General features: G+C 40.6%; 1 protein-coding gene across 7 annotated transcripts in view; it reads right to left on the bottom strand.

The window, feature by feature from the left end:
* Positions 1 to 5,621, bottom strand: part of NT5DC1 (5'-nucleotidase domain containing 1) — a 107,400-nt gene extending 101,779 nt beyond the window's left edge. For 3 of the 7 annotated variants that reach the window (XM_081141290.1, XM_081141288.1, XM_081141292.1), the window contains exon 1: positions 5,443 to 5,615. In XM_081141290.1, coding sequence (XP_080997416.1) covers positions 5,443 to 5,535 — 93 coding nt within the window. In that variant the 5' untranslated portion in view covers positions 5,536 to 5,615. Of the gene's footprint in view, positions 1 to 5,442 lie in introns of all 7 variants that reach the window. The other 4 variants (XM_081141293.1, XM_081141294.1, XM_081141291.1 and 1 more) reach the window with 2 other exon arrangements.
* Positions 5,622 to 25,508: the final 19,887 nt, after the last annotated feature.

The raw sequence follows: 25,508 nt of genomic DNA, 5'->3' as shown, positions 1-25,508 counted from the left end.
CCCTGGCCTCCTAGCCAACCACGTTGTGTTTCGGTGTTGTCTCCTCTAATGCTCCCTAACACTCGCTCTTGCCCCAAATCCTTCCGGGAGAGTGGTCCACTGCTGGTGAGGCACTGCACTCCCCCAATCCATGGATTGTTTTCCCTTGAAGACAGGACATCAAACTAGTTCCTTAATTGTTTCAGTTTAATAATTTGACACAGAGGAGTCTCAAAGAGAACTATACATGGGCACCAAGCAGGCGATTGGAAGGAGGAATCGTGCAGCCTCTATCAGGTACAGGAAATAGCTCTTACTTTTCCACCATAAGAAAAACTGAGGAAAAAGGACAATGGAAGCCTCTGGAAGCAGGCACAAAGATAAATGCTTTGCCGATTGTTGACAGATTTGATTTCTCAACAATAAAATCCCAGCTTTTTGAGTGAAATATGCTATGTTTTGTTGTGTTTTTAAAGGCCAGCATCACATACACTTGAACCCCTAGGCAGGACTGCGGTCTGGGGTCAGACTTGGCAGTGTGTAAGAGGCCACACTGAGCAACCTGACCCTTCTTCCTCAGATGTTAAGCCAAGACAGGTTTAGACAGCACGGCTGGCACAAGGGGTAAGCCTGTATAGACCTGGCCAAGGCGTGGGAGTAGGCCTCCCTGAGGGGGTGATGTTTACACTGACACCTACACGAGCAGCCCTTAGCTGGGTGAATCCAGAGGGGAGGCGACAGGTCAACAGGAGTAGGGGCTAAGTATGAGTGCCAGCAAACGAGTGGGGAGAAAGCAAAGGCTCCTCGTCAAATACAGCTGTTCTGTGTTGTAAAGCTAATAAGCGGTACTATAAATGCACTCCCACGTATTGCAATGTGACTCTGACCCAGGCCCATTGTAAAAAGACCCACAGTATGTCAACACTATGTATCAACAGTTCTCAACCTTGCTGGTGAGTCAGAACTACAGGTGATGGCTCTTAAAACCACCCAGGGCCTGGCCGGGAGTGGCTCAGCGGTTGAGCATGACCTATCACCCAGGAAATGGAGGTTCTATTCTCGGTCGGGGCACATGCCCTGGTTGCGGGCTCGATCCCCAGTGTGGGGCGTGCAGGAGGCAGCTGATCAATGACTCTCTCACCACTGATGTTTCTATCTCTCTCTCCCTCTCTCTGAAATCAATAAAAAGATATATTTAAAATAAAATAAAATAAAACCACCCAGAAATTCCAAGCCTATAAGACAGTGTGGGGCCCAGATGGGGCACCTACAGGATTCCTGAAGCCCAGAGATGACTGAAAACTACTGATTTATATGTTATATACACTTTTTACTCAATCATTCCAAAAAAATCAATGAAAATGCACTGAGTCACTCTGAAGTAAAACATTAGAGGGACAATAAAACACACACAAATGATCCTGCCTGCAAGAAACCAGTGCCATGGGATTAACACATGTAAAGAGCTTAGAGCTGTGCCGGGCATACAAGTAAATTCAATTTAAGTAAGTATTATTATCAGTCACGTGCTGGTTTAAAAAAAAGGCCCTGACTTGTAACATTTGCCCATTTTCATGGTATACATACTCCCACCTTGGACAGTTTCAAGCTATTGACGGTTACTGCACACTATTAGACTTGCCTCTGGTCAAGGCACTTTATTCAGTTTTGGACATTTCTCACCCCCTTGGCAATACTGATTAATGATTCCTGTGGGGTCAGGTTCCTTCCTGAGACAAAGGAGCCCTTTCTAGTAGGCTGTCAACACAGGCATCCACAGCTGTGTTCCTTCCCTCTTGAGGGAGACACTTATGTAACAGGAGAGAATGGGGTCAATGTGCAAGGAGAGGCAGAGGACACTGGTGCTGAGAAAGGCAGGGGACTCAGTGCCTTTGAAACTCCTCTTCTAGTCCCAGGGCCTCAGTTCTTGGAGTTTTTTCTTAAGTTATGCTGAGTCTCCCGAAAAGCTGCCATGGCACAGGACCTCCATGACCAGCCTCCTTCCTCTCCTGGGTTTAGCTGCCACTGGCTCCTTCACAGTGTCACCTGACTAATAATGCACACTCCATAGCAGCTGTCAAGTGGTGCCCTATGGGCCATAGGCAGAGCACAAATTATGCTTGGTTCCTAACTCAAGTTGCCAGAGAGAATATAAAATACCTAGCTAAATTTGATTTTCAGATAAACAACAAATAATTTTTAATATAAGCATATCCCATGCAATACTTGGAATATATGTATACTAAAAATGTTTTTGTTATTTGAAATTCAAATTTAACTGGGTAGCCTGTATTGTTCTTTGTCAAAATACTGCTGCTTGAAAATGACCTAACATTAAAAAAATCCAGAGACTTCTCATACAAGTTTGGATTTCTAACTTTTCTTTAAAAAATTAAGTCTAGAAGGACTAAGCCTTTACTCATAGCAAACACTGGCAGGAGTTGGGCATGGCTGCACCTACAGAAAGAACATGCACTCTCCTGGTGCCACAGGCCCCACTCTTCCCTCACACATTTAGGTTAACTGCCTGGCTCCGTACACTTCTGAGTCTGCAACCCCAGGAGAGCACAGGTGTCACCACCTCTAGGATGCCTTTCCTGAACCCCCAGGCTAGGTGACACACACAGTGTCGTATCTGCACCACACCTGCACTTATTAAATGCTGATGAGACTGAAGTGAGAGGCACTCACAGCCTTCCATGAGGAAGCTGCCACTGACTTCTCCAGTATCTCCTGCTACCCCTCACCTTAGGCTTGACACCCACCTCAAGGTCCTTGACCTGGCTGTTAGTTCTTCTGCCTGAAGTGCTTCTCTCTGCCTCCTCACCTGCCAACTCCCACTGCTGTGTTAAGACCCAGCTCAAGCATCACTCACTCTAGGCCTCTCCTCTGGGTTTTGCAGCACATATGAAGTATGGCGGTTAGGTAAGAAACCTGCAAGCCACATCCCCTTCCTGGGTGACCCTGGATAAGCTACTTGTCCTTTTTGTGCCTTGTTTTCCTCATCTTCAAATAGCAACTGTGATGAAAATAGCATCTACTTCCCAGGGCTGTTGTAAGGATCAAACCAGTTCATGGAAGCAGAATGCTTTTAGAATAGTGGCTGTGAATGCCATATTCAGATATTAAAATACCTATTATCTATTCAATCATTCCACAATTGTTCATTGAACCCACTATTTGCCAGGCACACAGAACACACAATAAACTGCCAGGCATACCCATGTCAAGGAGTCATGGTTCCAGGCTCTAGGTGAAGATTCCAAGGAGACAGGAAAATTTAATACTGTGTGTAAGTGCCATGAGAAATTAAGGGTTTTATGGGAAACTGGAGGTGGGATGGGGGAGGAAGGGCAAACTTTAGGGGGCTGGGAAAGGTTTCACAAAGGGGATGCTATTTAAGATGAGATCTTACATACGAGAAGTTAGTGTAATAGAGGGAGGAGGGCCCCAGGGACAGGTAACAGAGTCAGCTGTAAGGTCCAGGCAATACTGCCCTCACCACAGGAGACCCTAAGTAACCTTTCAGCACTTAGTCCATCCACCTGACGGTCTGCGTGTTATCTTTGTATCCCCGAATCTATTACTCTGCTCAGTACACTACAGGTACTTAATAAAATATTTCTAAACCAAACAGGATCCAAAGCACACTAGGTTAGTTTTCAACCTTTAAACATCACATATATTTGAGGCTTGCAGTAAAGAATCCTTGTCTACAATGATCTTGTATTCTGAAATCTTAGGCTCACACATGCATAAGTTTGGCTCTAACATTGACAGTGGTTTTTAACAATATTTCTTCCAAATGAAGGTGACTACAGAGGAGATGCAGAAAACGTGAACCAAAAGGGGATTTTAAAGGCACAGAGGCCCCGCCGGCAGGGCTAAGAGGTTGAGAGTGGACCCATGAACCAGGGGATCAAGGTTGGATTCCCAGTCAGGGCACACGCCCGGGGTTACTGGCTCAATCCCCAGTAGGGGGTGTGTAGGAGGCAGCTGATCAATGATTCTCACCATTGATGTTTCTATCTCTCTCCCCCTCTCCCTCTCTCTGAAATCAATAAAAACATATTAAAAAATATTTAAAGGCACAGAGGGAAGAAAAAATAGGAATCAAAGACCTTGAGGAAGCAGTGGCCAAAGGATCAAGAAGCAAAGAAAAGCCTTAACTTTCAATGAGTAAGGAACACCTGTACAGCGGGAAAGCGGAGAAGTATAATAGCAGGAACAGGTACAATATTTTTGTTCAGCATCTGTGCGTAGAAAACATGAGTGATTCAAACACTTTTTTGATCTCTGACTGGGTACCTGAATGGCTAATTGGGGCACTGACCTCACCATAATGCGGAGCCTGGGGGATGTCTGCATCAATGGCTAGAGCTCTACTCATAAATGGCGAGGCTTCAAAGTACTTTGGGTGCATAAAAGCAAACATTTCCACCTGCCAGACACTGCTTTGAGCATTAAATATCTATTGCCTGTCTAATCCTTGTAACACCCTTTTGAAGTAAATCCATTTTACAGATGAGGAACAGAATAGACACAGGTTAAGTAACTTCCCCAGTGTCACAGAACTAGTAATAGAGGAGCTGCTGCCCTAAGCTAAGCAGACTGGCTGCAGAGTCCTTGCTTTCAAACACTGTGCTCATAGCTAATTTTTCTGTTTGGACGTGTAGATCTTTGACACACACACAAAAATGTGCTAATTTTTCACAATGTTTTCTTGTGAAACCGAAGGAATGGGTGCGGAGAGAACAATTTATTTGAGGGTACAGATGTGGAATCATACATACTCCACTTTCCCCTTCTTCCAGAGCGCTGTGAGGACCCAAACTTTGCAGTTTGTTAGGATTAATTCAAGGCGCATGGAGAATGTAGCAGGCATTCAGGGGTATTTTCTTCCCTTGATAGAAGGCAAAATTAAGGCTAAGATATCTCAATGACTTTTCGGCTGTGCTCCTTCCAACACCACACAATCTTTCCCTGACTGCGGTGTTTAAAAACTGACAGGTGGTCGCGTGGACGTGCAAAAGGAGAAATGCTGCCCAGGCAAATACAAGCCCTTAACCAGGTGGCTGCGGCGGCGCGCTGCCGGCGCCCAAAATGACTTGCAGAGAAGTTCCAGGGCCTGGGACCTGCAAGGGACACCCCAGTTCCTCTGGCCCCGCCCTTCCCCTGCCCTAGGAACCGTTTCCCCCGCCCGGTCTTGCATAATGTGTCCTTCCCCCCTTCCTTCCGTAACCCTCTCTCAAACTTGACCGTCCGGCGGGGCTCGCTCAGCGCGCGCCCACCGCCCGGGACGGGCCCCGGGGGTGCACAGCGCGCCCCGCCCGGCCGTGGGAGGCGAGCCCCGCGCAGGGCGCCGCAGGCCCCCGGCAGCGCCCGCGCCCCGGCCGGGGGGAAACTCCAGCCCCGCCGCGCGGGAGGCTGCGCTCGTGCGCCCCGACGCCCCGCGCCACTCACCGGGGCGCTCTCGGGCAGGTTGTAGCGACACAGAGTGTGGTCCAGGTCGAAGCCGACCACGTCGCAGGCGGCCAGGGAGAAGTGCTGAGCCATAGCTGCGCGGCCTCGCGCGGGGACGGCCAGGCGCGCGCCGGCCGGCGCAGCAGCGGCGGGACGGACCGGCAGACCCGGCGGGACGCGGGGCGGGGCGCGGCGGGGCGGGGCGGGGCTGCGTGCGCCCCCGGGACGCCGCGCGGCGCTGCACCGCGGCCTCTCGCGCTTCCCGCGCCGGAGCGCCGCCCGGCCCCGCTTCTCCCCGCCCCTCGCGCTCCCGGCCTCCCCCGCGCCCGGCGGGTTCCGAGGGGCGGCGGGTCCCCGGGGTGCCCGAAGGCGGGGTGTGACCCGCGCTGCGCCGCTGCTGCAGGTACCGACGGCGCAGCCGAGGCCCTGGCGGCCCGCAGCCCTGGCCCCCCAAGTTAACCGGGGCTCCCCTTCGTTTTGAAGGCGCCAGGGAAAAGGGAAAATTGTTAAGTTACACTTGACCCTATAAGATTTTGGAGACGGTCTCATTCCCTAATGTTGCTCTGATGATATTAGCCTAGAATTTGGAGGATCTTTCCGCCCACGAGATCTTAGACCATGGCTTGAACCAAAAACTTCATATCCATAGTAAATTCTTAAGTATGTTCCTAAGCAGTAAACGGGGAGACCTTTCACTCACGCCCACAGCCACACACACAGCCACACACACGCCCCTGAATGCCTCAGAAAAGGAATTTATTAGAAATCGTGAGGGACCATTCTGCTAGGTGACACTGATTAAGGAAACCAGTATTGGTTCTTATATTTGATTATCTTGTTTTTCATTGCAATGAACTTTTCTATGAAAGGACATCAGAAACTTCATAGAACATACGGCAGGAGAGACAACTTTATGCAAACAAGATTTTAAGGTTTTAATGATTTGAGTGACAATTTTCTCAATTATTTTAAGGACTGCATAGCTAGTATTTTATATGCATAGGAGAAAAGTTAATCCATTACATACAATGAATGCTTAGGGCATTTAATTCTCTCTGAAAATCCCTGGATATGAAGGGTTAGGGCTTAAAGTCATTTAACAGAGGAAATACAAATCATTTAAAAGAGAAAATACAAACCTTATTAAAAAAAATATATAAGTCTATTATCGTTGTACTGCTTCTGTTTTAAATTTAAAGGAACACTTTGCCCAATAGAAAAAAATCAATAGTCATGACATAATAAAAATATAATTGATTGACAATTATGTTTAACCCTTAGAAATACTAAGCATTATGAGGCTAATAGACCAATCAAGGCAATAAATAGTTCAATCTGGTAGGACACTTATTATACCTAGTGGACCCATTTGAATACATTGATAACTTGTTTCATTATAACTCTTAAAAGCCCCAAACAAATCCCTCTGGAATAGGAATAGGAAAGAATCCTCAAGAAGATTGAGCTGTTTACTCATAAGAGCCCAACAACCACATCTTAATGTTTGTGAATAAAAAGAGAAAAGACTAGGTTGTTTCACAGCTAGTACCTATTTCCCTTTCATGAGGTTGTGGGCCATAGTGTTGACCTTAGCATTCCTCTTGGCCTTCTGCAGTAGAGCGCCTGCCAAGGTGAAATTTCCAGGTAGACTTCCAATTGGAGGCCACAAGTCTCCTTGGAGGGATACCTTCTTTTATTGTTGGAATAGGCACTTTAGGGACTTCCCTTAGTAATGTAAATGTACAATTGATTTTATTATTACCAGAGGGAAGAGCGCAAAAGCATTGTTTTTGATGACTTAAGTGGCCTTGGGATTGGAGTTGGCCAACAGCTCTGGACATGATCACCAATAGTCATATCTATTTTCTGAGTAACAACTGTTCCTCATATCCAGAGAGCCCTTGTGCTAGAGAGTCTATGACATTCACACTTTGTGGGACAATTTAGCAAATAATCCAGTCCTATCATCCTGAAAGATCTTACCCTTTGAGCTCTACTCACTTTTCCTGGTTAATACTTCAAATCTGCATCTAACTCCTCTAAGAACATCTGAGATGGCTCCCATCCCTTCCCGCACTCCTTGTATAACCCTGGACTTAAATACAAACATTCACTTTCTGTCATAAGGCTATTTTCAAATAACAATATTTCCTTTTTCCTGTATATTTTATCACATTTACTGGTAAAATACCACAGCTCTTCTGTTATTAACCAAAAGTTCAATGTTTCACTCAGATACCGATTTATTTCTGTTTCTTTGAGTGATATGTTAAATACTGAAACTCATATAACTTAACACCAAAACAAAAACTAAACAATCCCATTAAAAAGTGCACAGAGGACCTGAGTAGACATTTCTCCAAAGAGGATACACAGATGGCTAATAGACATATGGAAAAGATGCTCTACATCACTAATCACCAGGGAAATGCAAATTAAAAATCACGATGAGATACTACCTCACACGTGTCAGAATGGCTATCATCAATAAATCAACAAACCATAAATGCTGGTGAGGATGTAGAGGAAAGAGAACCCTCACGCACTGTTGGTGGGAATGTAAATTGGTGCAGCCACTATGGAAAACAGTATGGAGAATCCTCAAAAAATTAAAAATAGAGGTGCCGTACACCCAGCAATTCCACTTCTGGGTATTTATCTAAAGAAAACAAAAACACTAATTTGAAAAGTGTATGCACCCCTATGTTCATTGCAGCATTACTTACCTATAGCCAACCTAGGTGTCTGTTGATAAGTTACTAGACAGCCACCCAAATCAGAGGGGGCTCTCCTCTCCTCAGCTCTTGTCACATGAGAAAGAATTCAGACGCGTGACAGAAAGCAGTGTTGAAGCAAAGCAAGCACATTTATTAGAATACACTTGGCCTTAAGCACAAGTGGATAACTCAGCTAGTCTGAGCTCACTGCCTGGGGCAGGGGCAGGGTGGTGGTGTCAAGGGTTTTATACTTTTCCCTCTGCAGGTTTCAAGGTTCCCCAGCTGGATAGACTAAATTTCAAGGTTCCCTTTTACATTGTTGTGGGTTTTCCCAGAATTTATGAGAATATCTGGTGATTTTTATCTTGGCAAGTGCCAAGACCACTGACTTCTCTGTTCAGTGGAAGAGCTAAACTGCCCTTTTTCTCCCCTCCTTTCCCTTCTCCTACCCTAGCAGTTTCTATCCTGCCTAACAGATGAATAGGCATAGATGTGGCCTGTATCTGTATACCATATGAATTCACTTATATGTGGAATCTAGAAAACAAAACAAATGGATAAATAAACCAAACAGAAACAGAACCTGAGATACAGACAACAGGTGATGGTTGCCAAAGGAGAGGCAGGTGGAGAAATGTGAGGGAGGTGGAGGGATGTGTTCACCCCAGATCCATATTTTGAAGGTGTAAGCCCTATATTTGGAGAAAGGGAGTTTAAAAAGGTAAGTATGGTTGAGGTCATAAGAGTGGGGCCCTAATTTGGTATGACTGGAAGAGACATATTGAAGAGGAAGATGTGCCAGAGATGCACATGCTCAGAGGAAAGGTCATGTGAGGATACAGGGAAAAGGTGCAGTCTGAAAGCCAAGAGAGGTTTTACCATAAACCAGTCCTACCGGCACCTTGATCTTGGACTTCTGTTCCCCAAAACTGTGAGAAAATAATTTTCTGTTGTGGAAGCTACCCAGTCTGGTATTCTGTTAAGGCAGTCTGAGCAGACTAACATAGTAAGGACATTTGACTCTAATCAATGTTGTGGAAAATGTAGCAGATAATATTTGTCATTTGAAAGATCCCTAAATGGCAGAAACTTTGGCTTAAGTTATTTATAAGTTTTTAAAATTTTGGTACTTTTACTTGTGCATAATATTAATACTATGCTGTGAAGTTTTAGAGGTTTTTTTAGTTTTCCATGTCCTGAGCTTTTTCTTATAAGTAGAAAATTATGGAATAATTTAGAATTGATCAGAAATAAGAAGTAATGATATATATTGCTGATTTTCTAGAATTGAATTTTATTTTTATAACTGAGCTGCATTTTAATAAATAGAATACTATAATTTAGTAACTTTAACCTTAGGTATGCCTTTTACTTAACTTGTTACTTACCTAACTAATAACTTTGTGAACAGCTAGCTTAAGTTTTAGATTCTAAAATAACTCAGTAAATGATCTTTTGTGGATTTATAATGCCATATGTTAACACCTGTATTGTAAATGCTATTTACCACACTGTTATTTTGGGGCAGAGCTGGGGTAATGGCCTGTTTATTTTTCAGTAGATTAAAATACGAGTTTCTAAATACCCCAGAGTGAACACTGTAATGTTCCACTTTTTATATAATCTAAGCCAATATCCACATCTCTGGATCATATAATTTGTTTAAGGGGGAACATCAAAATTTATTTAGTAATTTGAAAGAAGATAAAATATACAAATGCCTAAAAATTAATCCCTGCATCATTTCAACATTAGCTATTTAGCTAAATAGAACCAAAAGCTGATTTGTAATACTGGACTGTGGCCTTAAGATGGCAGTAGTTCTGCATTAAGAATATTTTTCATTTGATTTCTTTAGTACTAATCTTAAAATCCTTAAATTTCAAAAATAAAAATACATTATTTTCTTCTTTCCGTTTCTGCTCTTGTCACAAGAAACGTAATTAGAAATTTTGCTGTGTTTTTGTGTGTGTGTGTGTGTGTATGTGTGTTTATTTTTGATGGTGATGCGGGAGGATATGATGGGACAAGGCCTTTCAGTAGGAAATTTTGTATTAAGGTGTGTCTGAATAAAAAACTAAATGTTTAAGTTATGAGATGAGTTCCTTTTGGAGAGGGAGCTAAAGTATGAAATGACTAAACTGTGATTCAAAAGATTTCAGATGATGTAGTAATGGATTGACATTTAAGACAAATGTTCCATTTTGGGGTTAAGTTCAAACAATCAACTTAACAATATGTGATGGGGAATCTTGACTTAGCATCTGTTAAGTTAGAAATAAAATGTGGATAAAGTCAAGGCAAACTCAGCTAGTTCCCATGTAAACTCACTTTCGTCTTCGTAGGCACTTCACTGTGCTTCCCTTTGCCTTGGCCGCCCTGGGAGTGGGGCTTCTAAATTGCAGAAGAGTTCACATGCCTCAGGGAGTCTGGGGAGAGGCTTTGGTCCTTGGTTAATGGAATCCATACAACTGCTCTTCCTCAGGTGGGCCATCCCTGTCAGCCTCTGGTTGCCTCTGCACACCAGCCACATTGCTGGCAACCCTCCCTGCTGCATAAACTCTGAAACACTCCAGTAACAGTGTCTTCAGAAAAACTGAGTTTTGACCCAAACCTTGAGACCGAGGTTGCCATTCCACGCTCAGCCAAGCTCTGCACCTCTTCTGAGCAGCCCCAGGATACCTTCACAGGAAACTTTCAGCTTTCGAACCTCAGAAAAGGGGCGTCTGTGTCATGGTAAGGGAAGGCGGGGTGGCTACCTCAGACCCTCTCTCAATGTAGATGTGACAGGGTGTAGGGACCCTTTCTCGGGGAACCACACAAATGGCCAAAAAATGAAAAAAACTGTTACATATCAATGTTCAGAAGTTACCCTTGTCCTTAGGAAATCACTGGAAGCGTTTTGTTGTGGTAAGAGACTGCTAGAATGGTACTCTTCCCATAAGGGACCTTTAGTTTAGAGAGGGAGATGACACAAGATCTAATAATTACTATTCAGTACTGCGAGTCTGGCATGGCTTCTTCAACTTAGGCTGGACACCCTACTCAAAATGTTCTTCTCTCCTGTATCAGCCAGGATTCTCCAGAGAAACAAAACCAACGGGATATAAATAGACAGACAGATAAATAGATAGATGATAGATCGATATAGAAGTAGATATTAGAGGAGATTTATTTCAGGGATTGGTTCATACAATGTGGAAGCTGAGAAATCCTGTAATCTGCCATCGGTAAACTGGAAAAATGAGGAAAACGGGCGAGGAAGTTCAGTGTGAGTGTGAAGGCCCAGAACCATGGTCCCTGATGTCTGAAGGCAGGAGAGGGCGGATGCCTTGGTCAAGCAGCCGGAGTAAACTTACCCTTCTCCGCTTTTTCGTTCCCTTCAGGCCCTCAGTGGGTGGGTGGTGCCCACCGGCATTGGTGAAGGTGGTCTTCCCTCAGCCTACTGATTCAAATGCTACTCTCTTCCAGAAACTCCCTCTCAGACAACCCAGGAATAAAGCTTCACCAGCTGCCGGAGCGCCCATGACCAGTCAGGTTGGCACATAGAATTAATGAGCATACATGCCCTCCTTCGTTTCCTAACTGCGACTCCCATGCAAGCTGCTCCCATATTACCCTTGGAAATAAGATTAAGTATTTCATCTAGCTGCGGGGAACTGGAGATATGTTTTTTGCTGGTTGTTTTATTATTATCTGTTTTTATGTCAGGCTTCTATACTAGCTGTAAGTTGTTTCAGGCTGGGGACTGTGCCTTACTCACATTTGTACCTTACTAACAACACACAGCCTGGCACATAATGTTCACTGAATGAATGAATGAATGAATGAATGAATGAATGACTTTCCATTTCCTAATTTCTATCTTCATCCATTGTGAGGTTTTGAATGGGTACAAGGAAGCTTTTACTTGGAGGCAGGAAGCCCTATATTTCACTGACACTCTGAATTCCATGTTCTCACGTTTCACAGACTTATAATGAAGGGTTTAATTACTTGGAGCCACAATTTCAGGCAGTGTTCTGACAACTATTAATTTTTAGTTATTTCAAATACCAGTATAAGTGTATCGGGAACTAATTTTTTATTTGACCTTCAGTGGACTCTTGACTATCCGTACCAAGAGCTCTCATACAGGCTGTATGAATAATTGCAGGGTAAAAACGGCTTAAGCCAACATTTTGGGAACCTAAGAATTAACTTACTCAATAACACTTACTTTTTAATAGTATATCATGTAGAAAAATACTTATTTTGGAAACTTTGGTTTATATATTTTATTGTGAGTTTCACAAGATTCTTCTAGTTTCCATTATAAATTCCACCTATATTGAGATAATACTGCCTACTAAACTCTCTTCATTATAATTGCTGACCGTGAAAAGTAGAACTTTTTATCAGCTGCAATTTATCCTTGTTCTTAAAGCTATATTTTTAAAATGTCATTTGAACATACAAACAGTTCTTAATGAGAATAGTGGAATAAATGCTGCTTATGGCTTACAGTTGGAAGTGTCAATATATGCATAATTTATTATTATTAGTCTCTTCTGGAAGTTAACCATGTAAGTAACATCAACAACAGCATTTCCATTTTCTCATTTTATCTTGTTCCTTTTCATCCCCAAATATGAGAGTGCTTTATGGGGAGTCACAAGTGCCACAGGATCTCTGGGCCCACACAGGCCCTTCTCTGCTCTGCCTTTCCCTCTTTGCGACGTGTGTTTGTGAACACGCTCACCCAGTGCATATGAATGTGGGTAGGGGTACTTGTCAGTGAGTAGAGAAATAGCAAACACCACTGAGGTTCTTCTACAAGCCAGGTATTGTGTTAAGAAGATTAATTAATGACTTCATTAAATCATCACAACACAGAAGTAGGTAAGAGTACACTTATTTTACACACGAAATTCAAATCCAGATCTGTGTGACAATAAATCAGCCACATATGCTTTTTTTAAAAGCTCTATTTTACTTTTCTACTTGAATAGTTGTTTAGACTAAAGCTATTTGTATAATATGTGTGTTGTGGAAAAACAAAAACGAAGCAAATAGAATGAAAGTGAAAATTCCCTTTCACCATCACTCAACACATGTCATTTCTCTTCCCAGAAATAACTGCTGTAAGTTGAATGAATGTCCTTACAAACCAATCCTAACATACAAAATGTAAATCTATTTTTATATTTACACTAATATATTTATATTTCCATATATTTTTATATATATATTTACCAACATACCTTAGTCCCCCCTCTACATTTCCTACTCCTTGAAGATTTTAATTCCTACCTCATTGTAATTTTTTCCATCTCCACTTCTTTATTATTTTTTAATAATTCCAACACCCTAGCCTCTAAAGTCCCTTACCTTCCCTTCTACCTTGATCTTGTCAGTCAGGTTTTCAACTCCAACAATTCTTTGTGTTCACTGATATCCACAATCCAGTGATCCCCACCTCCTTTACACTGTCCTTCACTACCATTATGTTCTCATTTCTTTCTGCCCGGCTGAATATTCATGAAGAATCATTATAATCACTTAATTGATACATCCTTAATTTCTATATTCCTTTTTTACCTCTTCACACTCTTACAAAAAAATCACAACCCTGGTGGTAGAAGATTTCAAAAACAACCATAACTTTTTCTTTCCCTGTAACCATGCCTCTTGCAATATGACTGCTATCTCTCCCAAAAGAAATAGTCTATTTCTCTATGCCTTGAATTGGGCCTAGCCCTGTGGGTTGCTTTGGCCAACACCATGCAGTGGAAGATATTTTGCCAGTTCTGGGCCTAAGTCACAAGGGGCCTTGAGGAACTCACACTCTTTTTGGGAACCCTGATGCCGCAGTGTGAATAAGGCTGAGCTACCCTGCTGCGTGATGAGGTACTATCCCAGTAACTCAAGTCATCCTAGCCTGTAGTCAGTAAACTGCCAGATATGTGAGCAAAACCATTCAAGACTAGTTATTTCCCATGCGCTGACCTTAGACCATGTATGAGTTCAGCCACGATCAGCCAAGCTTGGTTCAGATCAACAAGACTACCCAGTTTACCATATATTCCTAAACAATAACACTGTTTTAAGCCACTGAGTTTTGGGTTAATTGTTATATAGCAATATCTAGCAGATACAAAAGTTGAATTCAGCTCTTTTTGTTACTTGCATTTATACCTGAGCAGCTGATCCTGGCTGAAAAAAATACACACAGTCGTTGTACATGTGTTTTAATGAGTACTTAATGCTACTGGGCAATCATTCTTTATTGCCCTGGTACATCCATTAAACTGCTGTTGTAGATGACTATTTTGTGTTTTTCCTCTTGTCTAACTGCTACCACTTCCACCCTCAAGTGTTTATTTTCTAAAAAAATACCCCCTACCAACAAGCATAATACTTAGGTACTCTACCTAGTTATTAGTTATTAGGAGTCTGTGTGTCCATCCCAAACTCTTTAGGGTTCTCCTGTATCCAACAACCATATTCCAGGCTGGTTAGACTCAATTTTCCGGATTCGTCAAGGGGCCTTAGAAGTGGACTGTCCCCATGGGAGTGTTCTATTATCTTTGACCTTGAGAATAAACAATAATGGTATCCAACAAGTCAGATACCCTGGGATGCCATGTTCATAACTGCTGGGAGATATTGAAGGTATCCAGGAGATGTAACACTCTGCTTCTGGGTCAAAAACCCATTTTCCTTCAGTTTTCATTCTCCAGTGTACACTGTCTGGTAAGATGTGTCAGTGTCCAGCTGCGTGTAACCGCCGCGAGAGCTGATCTGCTGTAACGGAACAAATGAAGGTGTCTGGTTCCAGGCAGTGTTTACATCAGGATCTATGACCTAGGAAAGGTGGTTCCTTATTTCTCTGAAACAAAGATGCACAGACTTTCTCCAGTACCTGGCATATAGGAAGTACAGCAGCTCCTCAGAAAAACATCATTTCATTCAACGTCATTTCGTCATAATGTTGATGAGACAAAAAGTCAACTGGGCAGGAGGGGCACTGTTTGTGCAGAGTTTATACGTTCTCCCCACATGCGCCTGGGTTTTCTCTGTGGACTCTGGTTTCCTCCACGTGTCAAAGATGTGCATGTGAGGTGAACTGGCGAGTGCGTGTCGTCCCAGCCTGAGCGGGTGTGGGGGTGATGCGCCCTGTGATGGAGGGGTGCCCTGGCCGGCTGGCTTCCCCCTCGCACCCTGCGCTGCCGGGAGAGGCTTCGACCCTGAACTAGAATAAGCGGTCCTTACTTGTTTGTTAGTAATCTTTCTAAAATGTATGTAGAGCTCACATTTATTTCAATGTTTAATATTAGAAGTGTTTTAAGTACTTATTTAGAAGTTTGGTGATATTTTTGTGACCAGAAATAAGCCGTAGGAATTTAACTATTTTGTGCGTATCAAAATGGTTTTCGTTTTACTGCCTTTTGCTTAAAGTTGCAAACGACCGGGTTAGGTGAGGACTTAACTGTGGTCAGAAAATGTTCCTTCAATGAGTAAGGGAATGTGTAAATAAATACAATGAGCAGGGGAAAAGTTCAGAGGTGATTACAGTTTAAGTTAGGGAGGAGAGAGGCCGTAATGTAGAGAAAGGTCAAATTGAATCAGCACCTGGAGCCTGCTTACAAGGATCAATTTTGAAATTCGAATGAGGTGAGTGAGAAGCCCTGGAACTTAACGACCACTTTGCCTGAGGAGCAAGCAGAAGTCAACAGGCATCTTTGTGGGAGGCAAGGCAGGAGCCCTGGGCGCTCCAGGTCGGGAGGACAGCAGTCCTAGGGCCGCAGTGTCAGTCACAGAGGAGCCCTGTGGGACATGCTCATCCCACGGCCACATGAGGAACCAGGACTTCCCATCAGACACCTGGAAACTAATTCCTGCTCGGCCTTTACTATGTGACCTCAGGTAAGCTACTTAAGGCCTCTGAGCCTCAATTTTTTATTTTGTAGTAAAAGTAAATGACCACACCGACATCACAGGTAAGAGCACATAAAACAGAATGCGTAATATGCGTCTATTTTTATATGAATTACTTTAGTGGTGAGGGCTTAAGACATTTTAGTTTTCATTCCTTTTATTTTTTAGAGAGTCAATCTGATATACAGATAATTTTAAGTTATCTTTGGCTAGCTGAAGTTCTAACCGGGAGACAAATTTTTCAAGAGAATGGAGATGCACTCTAATAAAAATATTTTGTAATATTGCATTCCTACTTTTGTTGCTCTGATCAACATCTTTTTTTGTAAAGTTCAGATTCAAATTGCTGGCAGAGTGAAAGATATTTTGTTGTTGTTGTTGCTGCCGCTATTTTAGTTTAGAGAATCAGCACATGAACACTCATGTGATGGAAGTACAAATACTGCCTGGGTTTGCAAGGTCATCTATGCAACCAGCTCACTGCACCACATTAATCAGAGAAAAACACACATATGAGTTGATATGAAGTGTGAAATGTGTGACCTTTGAACAGTTAAGTTCAATGATTAGTTTTCTTCCTCACAAGAAATGCAACAAAGGCGTTAGACATGTCAGTGACCAACCAAAGTCAATTCAGCATTGGGTTTATGGGTTATTTTCATACCCTTTGTTTCTTTATCTTTGTTGTAGTTGTACAAAGACTGAAATGGATGTAAAACAATAACACATTTCATTTGTTAAAAACAATGATAGCAAAAATATACGAGTGGATTCATTTTTAAAATCCAGAAAAAAATCCCAAACAGTTGCAAATAAAACATGTGAAGTACAAAATGAAGGGTGATTCTGAATTTTTTAGAATAGAACAGAACAGATTGCTTTAGAATAATTTAGAGATAAGTCATTTTGACCTCTCCTGTTTGGAACATAAATTTACACATATAAGTAGGAAACACACATGTATCTGTATATATACCTACGTATATGACACCCATCATAACATACTGTAAGGTGAAAATGAATAATTTTAGGAAAATCTAGCATTATCTGGCAATTGTCATAAAAACTTTTGATGAGAGTATTATTCATAGCAGAAACAGATATATAAGATGCTTAGGAGATGAGAATATATAAGTGAAATGGCTCAACTTAATTTAAAATACTAAAAGATAACACTAACAATTATGATGAAGTTAAGAAACTCTACTTTGCAGAAGGAGTTTACAGAAAGGAATCACTGTTAAGGAATGTTAAGGAATTAACGTTAAGTGAAGAGCTGTTAAGTGCCAAAATTTTATATTTATTGTCTTGTTACATTTTCACATTCTATAGTCTACAGGGTCCTGCAGATCTGGCCCCTCTAGCTTTCATTCTCACCTCTACCACTGTCCTCATTTTGTTTAAGCTAGCCACAAAGACCTTCTTTAAGCATCTAGATAATGTGAGGTTCTTTCCTATGTCACAACTTTGCACATGCCATTACTTTATCATGAAAAATTTTTTAATTTTGTTCAAATTTAATGTTGCCCCATGTATATCCAATTACCTACAAAAATAAGATAACTGGTTAAGTTCATTTAGTCAGTCATTCTGCCTTCTACCCCAGCTCATCTTCAAGTCTTCAATAAAGTCTCCCTCTTCAAGTCTCAGCTTAAATGTCCCTTCCTCAGGAAGCCTCTGACCAGGCTGAAAGTCCCCTTTATAGCTTTCATCACAATTGACATACTAGATCTGTCTATAATTATTGGTGTAATCTCTAGCTTTCATGCTAGGCTATAAACTCAATAAGGACAGAGACTATGCCTATCTGGTTCAAGGGTTTTCTCCAAGACCAGACAAGGTGTCTATCATATAGTACTTCATAATTTGTCGATTGATTTCCTCCATTACTACTAAATTATTATTATGAGGAAGTTTGAAGCTTGAAAGTTAAGCCACTTGCCAAGGTTATATAGCAGGCAAAGGGCACTAATATCACTCTTGTATTTTTTCTTCTTTTTACACCTTAATTTGGGGTTGAGAGACACCCTTTCATAGTTAAACCAGAGCAAAAGACGGAGGTCTATGTCCCCAGTAGGAGGAGGGAACAAAAGAACTAGAAGTGAAGAGAGTTAATTTCTCACCCAATTTCAAAATAGACTTTTGAGTCCTTACTAGGAACAACAGTTGTAAAAGAAAGGCTTTATATTGTAAGAACCAACTTTTGGGAGGAAAGAAAAGTTATTATTACTATTTTTGTAATTTATAGCTGGAATTTAAATAATCACAACAAAATAATATTAACTAACTTATTGAGTGCTTTGTTTCAAAATTTTTATAAGCATTTTACATCTATTAACTCATTTTATCTTTACAACAATCTATATAATCCCCTTTTTTCCAGATGAGAAAATGGGCATAATGAGGTGAAAAGTAGAAAAAGAAACTTATGTGCTCATAGTCACATAGTAAATAGACATAGAAAAGCCAAAGCCTGGGGGGACCTAGCAGTCTATTCCATCCACAGTGGGGAAATGCATGGATGATGATATGAGATCTGGTTTCTCTCTCAAAAGGAGAGAAGAGGTCAACAAGCAGATGGGAAGAAGAGAATGAGAAGGGCCTTGATGAGAGCTAAGACCCCCTTGGGTGATTCACCTTTCCAGTCTTACTCCTATGCAAGGAAAGAATCTTAAAATGAGTTTTCTATATGGCTTTTTATATATAGTGATGGTCCTACCCCATGGCAATTTGAATACAGTATATGAACTTATACTATCCATGAAAATTTGGCCAGATTCACTAAAAGGTATATTTTTAAATATATATTTTAAAAATTTTTGCTCAAATTTAACTTTGCCCTATGTATATTTATTTACCTGCAGAAATAAGACAACTGGTTTAGTTCATTTCATTAGTCATGTAAAATAAACAAAGAAGCACCAGCATATTTCATTACCCGCAGGTAAAGTTACCAACCATTGGGCTGTCTGCGACTTCCCCAATGTTAACACAGAAAGTCCTTTGTACCATGAGATCCTCAGTCCCCAGCAAACCTGGAGAGTTGGTCACCAGCAGCTACATACAAAACATTAAACTCTGTAACATCAAAAGCATGTAAACAAAGGTGTTAGTCACTAAGAATTACGATGAGTCTGTTCCAGCATGACTGGTTTTAGCTTTGTAGAATACGATGATATTCCTCTTAGGTCCTAAGTAGACTTCTCTCATTTGGACTCATGGAGGGCTTCTTGAAGCAGGTCTCTGATTTGAAAATTTTCTTGTTTTCTAAGGAGAAACGAGATACCTAACTGTGAAACACCAAGAGTTAGGATAGAAGAAGTATCTGTAATAGCTTTGCTGGCCATGCAGGGGTAATGTAGAAGCAGGTGCTTTTGACTCCTGTGTCACTGTGGAGGACAGGAGTCCAGACAGTACAAGAAAGCTCTGACAATTTCCTTCACCCTGGCAGCAGCCAGGAGCCAGGATTATGGACTCTGTTGACAGCTCTCTTATTAATTCCCTCAACAGTCCTTGGCATCATAGCCAAACTTCATTTTAAGCTCTCAGTCTGTCATCTCTGGATAATTCTTAGTTATCTCACAATGTTGTTGTGGGAAATGATTAATATTTATGAACACATTTAAATAAAAAATTGCAGTATAAATATTATTGCATGAATTGAAAAATTGTTTCTTACATAATATTATGCACAGAAGGAAAATAGGCCATGGACTATAGTGTCTTCTTGGAACAGTTTTGAAATAATGACCAGCTATCTGCTGCTTCCCCTTTCATCTTTAATAAGTTTAGTGTTTTTCTTATTTAATATTTTCAACAGTGATTTCTGCTGAATTTATTATTATTATTATTGTACTGATGCATTTTGTTTCCTGTTACATTCAACACATCTCATTGACTATGATTTTCCTCCATTGAAATTTGTACTTAACTTGTTATTACTTAACAATAACTATTAAAACCCATTGCTTAAGAGATTAGATATTTCTCTAGTCAAGTTCATTGCACATCAAATTTCTGTTACATGAATTCCTGTCTCGTCTTACATTCTCATGTATAAAATTAAAAGTGTATTTAACTGGAATAAAATGGGATTTTGAACATAATAAAATTATACGTAAGCATTTGGTTAAGCTTATGTATCATAAAATAGAGAAATCATACCTTTCTCCTAAAATACATAACATATTAATAACCATTCTCAAAGTATTCATACTGGTGATGTTTTACAAATGGCAAAAATCTAAATACATTAAATGTTAAAAGATCATCCAGTTCAGAAAGATTATTTTAAACATTCTGCCTCATATATTGTGACAGCAGGGAGGTAACAGTTATTTTAATAACTTAACTTTTAACAGTTTAACTTCTAGAAGTATCATGTCTAACTTTAAGATCAAGATTATTATTGTGCAGGTTTCTCTCATTGCTCATAACTTCAACCTATATAACTCCAACCATACCTGCTATTTTAGGTAAGACACTGACTGTGCTTTTCCAGCACCAAATGTATTGCAATAAGGCGGACAGCCATCTCAGACTGAGTGTCTTGGCATCAGTACTTTAGTAGAATCAACACTGATGCAGGGCCTGGTTCTCAATAATGCATATTCAGAAACTTTATTCAAATCAAATTACCCCAAAATGATCAAATTTATAAAATATATTCTAGTTAATCAAATTCATAGGAGAATGTCAAATTATTAATTCCTAATAACAGATATTCTTGGGAAGCTAGTAAGATACATTCAGGAATCCAAAACAGAGAAAGTTGCTTAGTGAATACAGAATCTGAAAAAGGTAATTAAACAGGTGATAACTCCATTCTAATATGTCCTAGAATGTGATCCTTCCTCATTCTGACCCAAATTATCTAATAATAACTGGTAACTAAAATCAGAGCACAATAGAGACACATTGGTACATCCTTTTTGTCCACTCTTCTGTTTCAGTACTTCTTATCAGTGCACGGAAAATACTTCTGTAAAACACAGCAAACTGCCTCATGGCAAACATATTGCATTTTGTAGGACCCATTTCAAAGGGATATTTTCTTTTTCAGGGAGAAATCTAATTTTTGTTAAGATTTAGGGAGTGATCTAATCTTACCAGTAGTTCATATTCTCCTAGATACTCTCCTCCCCCCATTACTCTTTCTGTTGGGGTAAGAAATATTAATCATGCTCTGTTGATTGTGATTGTTAGCTATAGTTATAAGAAATATTAATCATTTTCTGTTAACTGTGATTGTTCTGTTCTAATTAGAAAAAGCACTTTCTAACCTGGCTGAGAGTTTTACTCCCCTGGACATGGGAGTTGACCTTGGAATGTGAACCATGCTCCTTAACTGCCTATCATCATGGAAAGATGAACAACTTTGTTGCAGAAACAAAGGGGTCCTGGAGGCACCCCACCCTTTTGGAACCCCCAACCTGCATTTCCTGTAAACCATTATACTCATTCTTACTCCTTTTTGTTCACTTCTCCATGTAATCTTTGTCCTTCTACCCAATATCAGGAACTGGCTTATGGGGGACAGGGAGAGCAGATTTTCGTGGATGAGCCCTGCTCTCCCATTTTGCTGGCAATATTGAAATAAACGCTCATATATGATTCAAACTTGTCTCTGCTTAATTGGCTGAAGTAGCAACAGGCAGCCCGGACCCATTGTGTCCGGTTTCATTTCTACAAGAAGTCTAACTTTATCTAGGTTATCAGTCAATATGGGTTAGGTTAAGGTCCTACAAGAAACAGCCCTTAAAATCTCTGAGAAATAACTTTTGTTGTTTTAACAGCCCTTAAAATCTGTGAGACCTGAAACAACAAAGGTTATTTCTCCATTGGGTTATATGTACCTGTCTGGTCAGTGAGGCTGTGCTGCAGGTTTTGCTCAGCCAGGGAAGCAGGCTAATAGATCACGCCTCATCTGGAACATTGTGGTCATGGTAGGGGAAAGAAATGCATTTAATTGCACATTCCTCTTAAAGGTTTTTAGATGGAAGTGATACACATCAATTCTAATATTTCGTTGGTCAAAGAAAATCATATGGTAATGTTTATCTTCAAAGGAATAGGAAAGTATAATTCTACCATGTGCTTAGAAGAAGAGAACTGGAAGTATCCTTGAACAGCAATAATAAATACCACAGCTAGTCATTTTGATTAATATTTTCATTTTTAAAGATTGATTTTCGGACCCTGTTCTCAAATTCAGGGATTAGTAGCTTAACAAATATTCATTTAAGTGTCAATTTTTTTCAGTGTACTTTTCTCAGCTCTGTGTATGATACAAAGAAGAAACAAGTATTGATCTAAAGACTTGTGTATAATAGAGCACAGTGTTTCTGCTATAGCACTTGGTACTTCTGCTTCATAGCTCTTAGAAAATGGTTCTAACAATTTCTGTAAATATTTATGTAATTATGTCTCCTCCACTAGTTTATAAATTCTATATAAGGTACAGAGCATAGCTCTTTTCATATTTATATTCTCAAGATCAAGCAGCATGCCTGATACTTAGTAGGTGATGTTCAATGATTATGTGTTTAATAAATTATAAAAGAAGAAAACTTTGTGGAAGTCAAAGAGGTAGATGAAAGGTTAGGGGTTGGTGGTGCGCATGCAGGCTAAATAGCCATTTCAGGCAGATGAATAAAGAAAAATTAAATTTATTAAAAGGGGATGGGAATATCCAAAGGGAAGGGCTACACAGCACTGAGTCAAAGGGTATTGGATCCATGATGTCAGCAAAAATATACTTGGGACAGTGAAACAAGAAAGAGCATAGAAGCAGCAACAGGAGAGCCTAGGCTGGGCTGCTTTGGTTCACTGAGAAGTTGGAGAGAAAGAAGGGGGCCTTGGAGACAGGTTCAGGGGGTAAACCCAGGATGACTGCTGCTGCCCATTGCTCCCCTGTTTGCAAGTCTCATGGTGTCCCCTTGAAGAGAAGGAGGGGGAAGGAGATGGCACTGCTGTGCTCCCCTGCGGGGAGCTCTCATTGGGTCCTTTATCTCTTGAAATCTGAAGGGAGGTCTCAGTAGACTATTCATCAGCTTTCCAGGTGTGCTCTTTCAGGGTCGTGGTCTCCACTGATTGGTCTGTGCCGGGGAAGGGGGTCATTAGTTAATGTATCTGGTCCTGAGTCAGCCATGGTTTGCTGCTTATCTAACCTGAAGCTGAAATACAACTGAGGCCTAGATGTTATCTTTAGGGAGGAAAAGCTCAGGGGGTCTAAACTGAGTGACCAGTGATATGCTGGGGGAGGAAAGGTTACCCTGGGGACAAGCTTCTTCTTTTCCCAGTTTTAACCCTTGCTAGGCATCTGGGGCTTCCTGCCCTGGTGAGTTTCTGTACCTGGCCCATCTAACAGGAGGCATTACTTCCAAACAAATTTATACCTTGTGTAGATCTGTACCCCCCTTTGCACTGACAGTGTTTATCTTGGTCACATTTTTGGTTTGTAATAATGTCCTTACACAGGAGAGATTATGCTTGTTTTATGTAATTTTATATCTCCAAGCACCAGCCCAGTGCCTGATGCATGGTAGGAGCTCAATAAACATTTGTTGGTTCAGTGAATCGAAAGAGGTAAGCCCCAAGAACTCCTGAAATAAATAATTGTTGATAGATAAGCCACTGTTTTTTAACAGTCACTAGAGTATGCTTCCTTCAGCTGGTCCATTAATAACATATGGTTTAATCTTCTAATGCATGACTGTTACATTGCCTCTGATAGAGTAGCAGATGAGTGTTTTTGTAATTGGACAAAGTTCTGATTGCATCTGACACTAACTGGGCAATGGAGCTTTAACAGATGACCTCCAGGGGCTGGAGACAGACCCTCTGCTGGAGGCTAAAGTGGAGAATGATAAGAGGGAGGTTTATCACATACTATACATTTGGGCCTAGGTTTGTAGAATGGATTTGTAACGTAATTTATTTGTACTTTTTAAAGTTCGATATTCTGAAATTTCTATTAACTGAGGAAATGTAAACGTGCACATACGGGAATGAATACTCTTTTCTGAAGAGGATAGCACACAGATTATAGGCTTTTTGTGCTAAAGTTAGACAAATATATGTATATCATTCTTTACATATGGAACAAGGTGTGACTTGTGGTTTAACTTCAACAGAGGAAAACAAACCACCTCCTAATAGGCTTTTATTAAATTGAACGTATTTACTTTGATGATTTCCCAAGGAACATTAAGACCCTAAGACATGGATATATTTCCAAAATGATCAGATCCATCTTTCAAGGCCTGGACACCAATTACACAAATTACAAGTCTGTAAATTGCTGTGCCATATATAACTATACACATTATATGGTTTAACAAGAGATTTTCAATATAAACATTGCTAAAACATCATTATTATGAGCTTAGTTATTAAAATGCCATCCATGGACTTAAAAAAACTTAACCATCATAAAGATTCTTTTATATTTTTGAAAGTTTATTAGAATAATGTATCTAAAGTTAACCAAAATATTTCTTTAACTTTGACTTTAAATAATAGACATTTCTGAGGATAATTTGTTTTTCTTTTAAGTCAAGAAACAAATGAAAAGAAATGCTTAAAAACACAAGAACAGTTAAACAATAACCATTCATGTGATAGAAACCTGAATGTGGTTACTTAGAGATGGTCCAATATCAGAATAAGAATGTCAAGTATACCACTTATTTATCAAGAGACAGAGAAAAAAAGGCATAGATGGAAAGGAAATTCTTGAAGCTCTGCCCAATTACTTGGCATGGACGTTGGAAAATTCTAAATCTGAGAGGTTTAGTATAAGAAGTTTTCTTTGTTTCTATATAAAATCATGTACATATAAGTAAGAATCAGTACATTTGTTGTTGCTAATGCCTAAAATTTTTACGGCTTGGATAACAGAAATAAACCTATTACATATCTTTTTTAATTGAAGATTGTTGACTGGACATATGGCACTATTTTCCCCCCCTCGGGTTAAAATTTTGTTAACATTATTGGAATTTTGCAAATACTAAAAATGCTGAAAAATACTATTGGGATTTGTTGTAACATAAATACAGCATTATAAGAAAGTAAAGCCTGTGGTTGAGGTTATATAATTTGCGGACATTATACTTAGAAAGATACCAAATAAATTGCCTAGACTGAGAATTAGGAGCCCAGAGTCCTAACCCGATTCGAACATTACCTGGCTCTAAGATCTCGGGTAGGGTCGCGTCAAAATGACCGCTGGCCGCAGTCTTTTCTTCTTCCACTCCCTGAATTCCTCTTCCCCCAACCATGCCAACCAGGGGTGTGCAGAACCCTCTTTTGACTGGACTTCCTGAAGGGGAGCAGCTGTGTGGTGGGGAGAAAGGGCCCTCCCGGGCAAGAATGTTGAGTATTCCTGACTTTCTTATCAATAATAGCTCTGTGACCCGAGGCAAG

Source organism: Miniopterus schreibersii, assembly GCF_964146895.1.
Source record: "Miniopterus schreibersii genome assembly, chromosome: 6".
NCBI classification, from domain to species: Eukaryota; Metazoa; Chordata; class Mammalia; order Chiroptera; family Miniopteridae; genus Miniopterus; species Miniopterus schreibersii.
The sequence above is the reverse complement of the archived record's forward strand: the minus strand, read 5'-3'. Positions and strand labels throughout refer to the sequence as shown.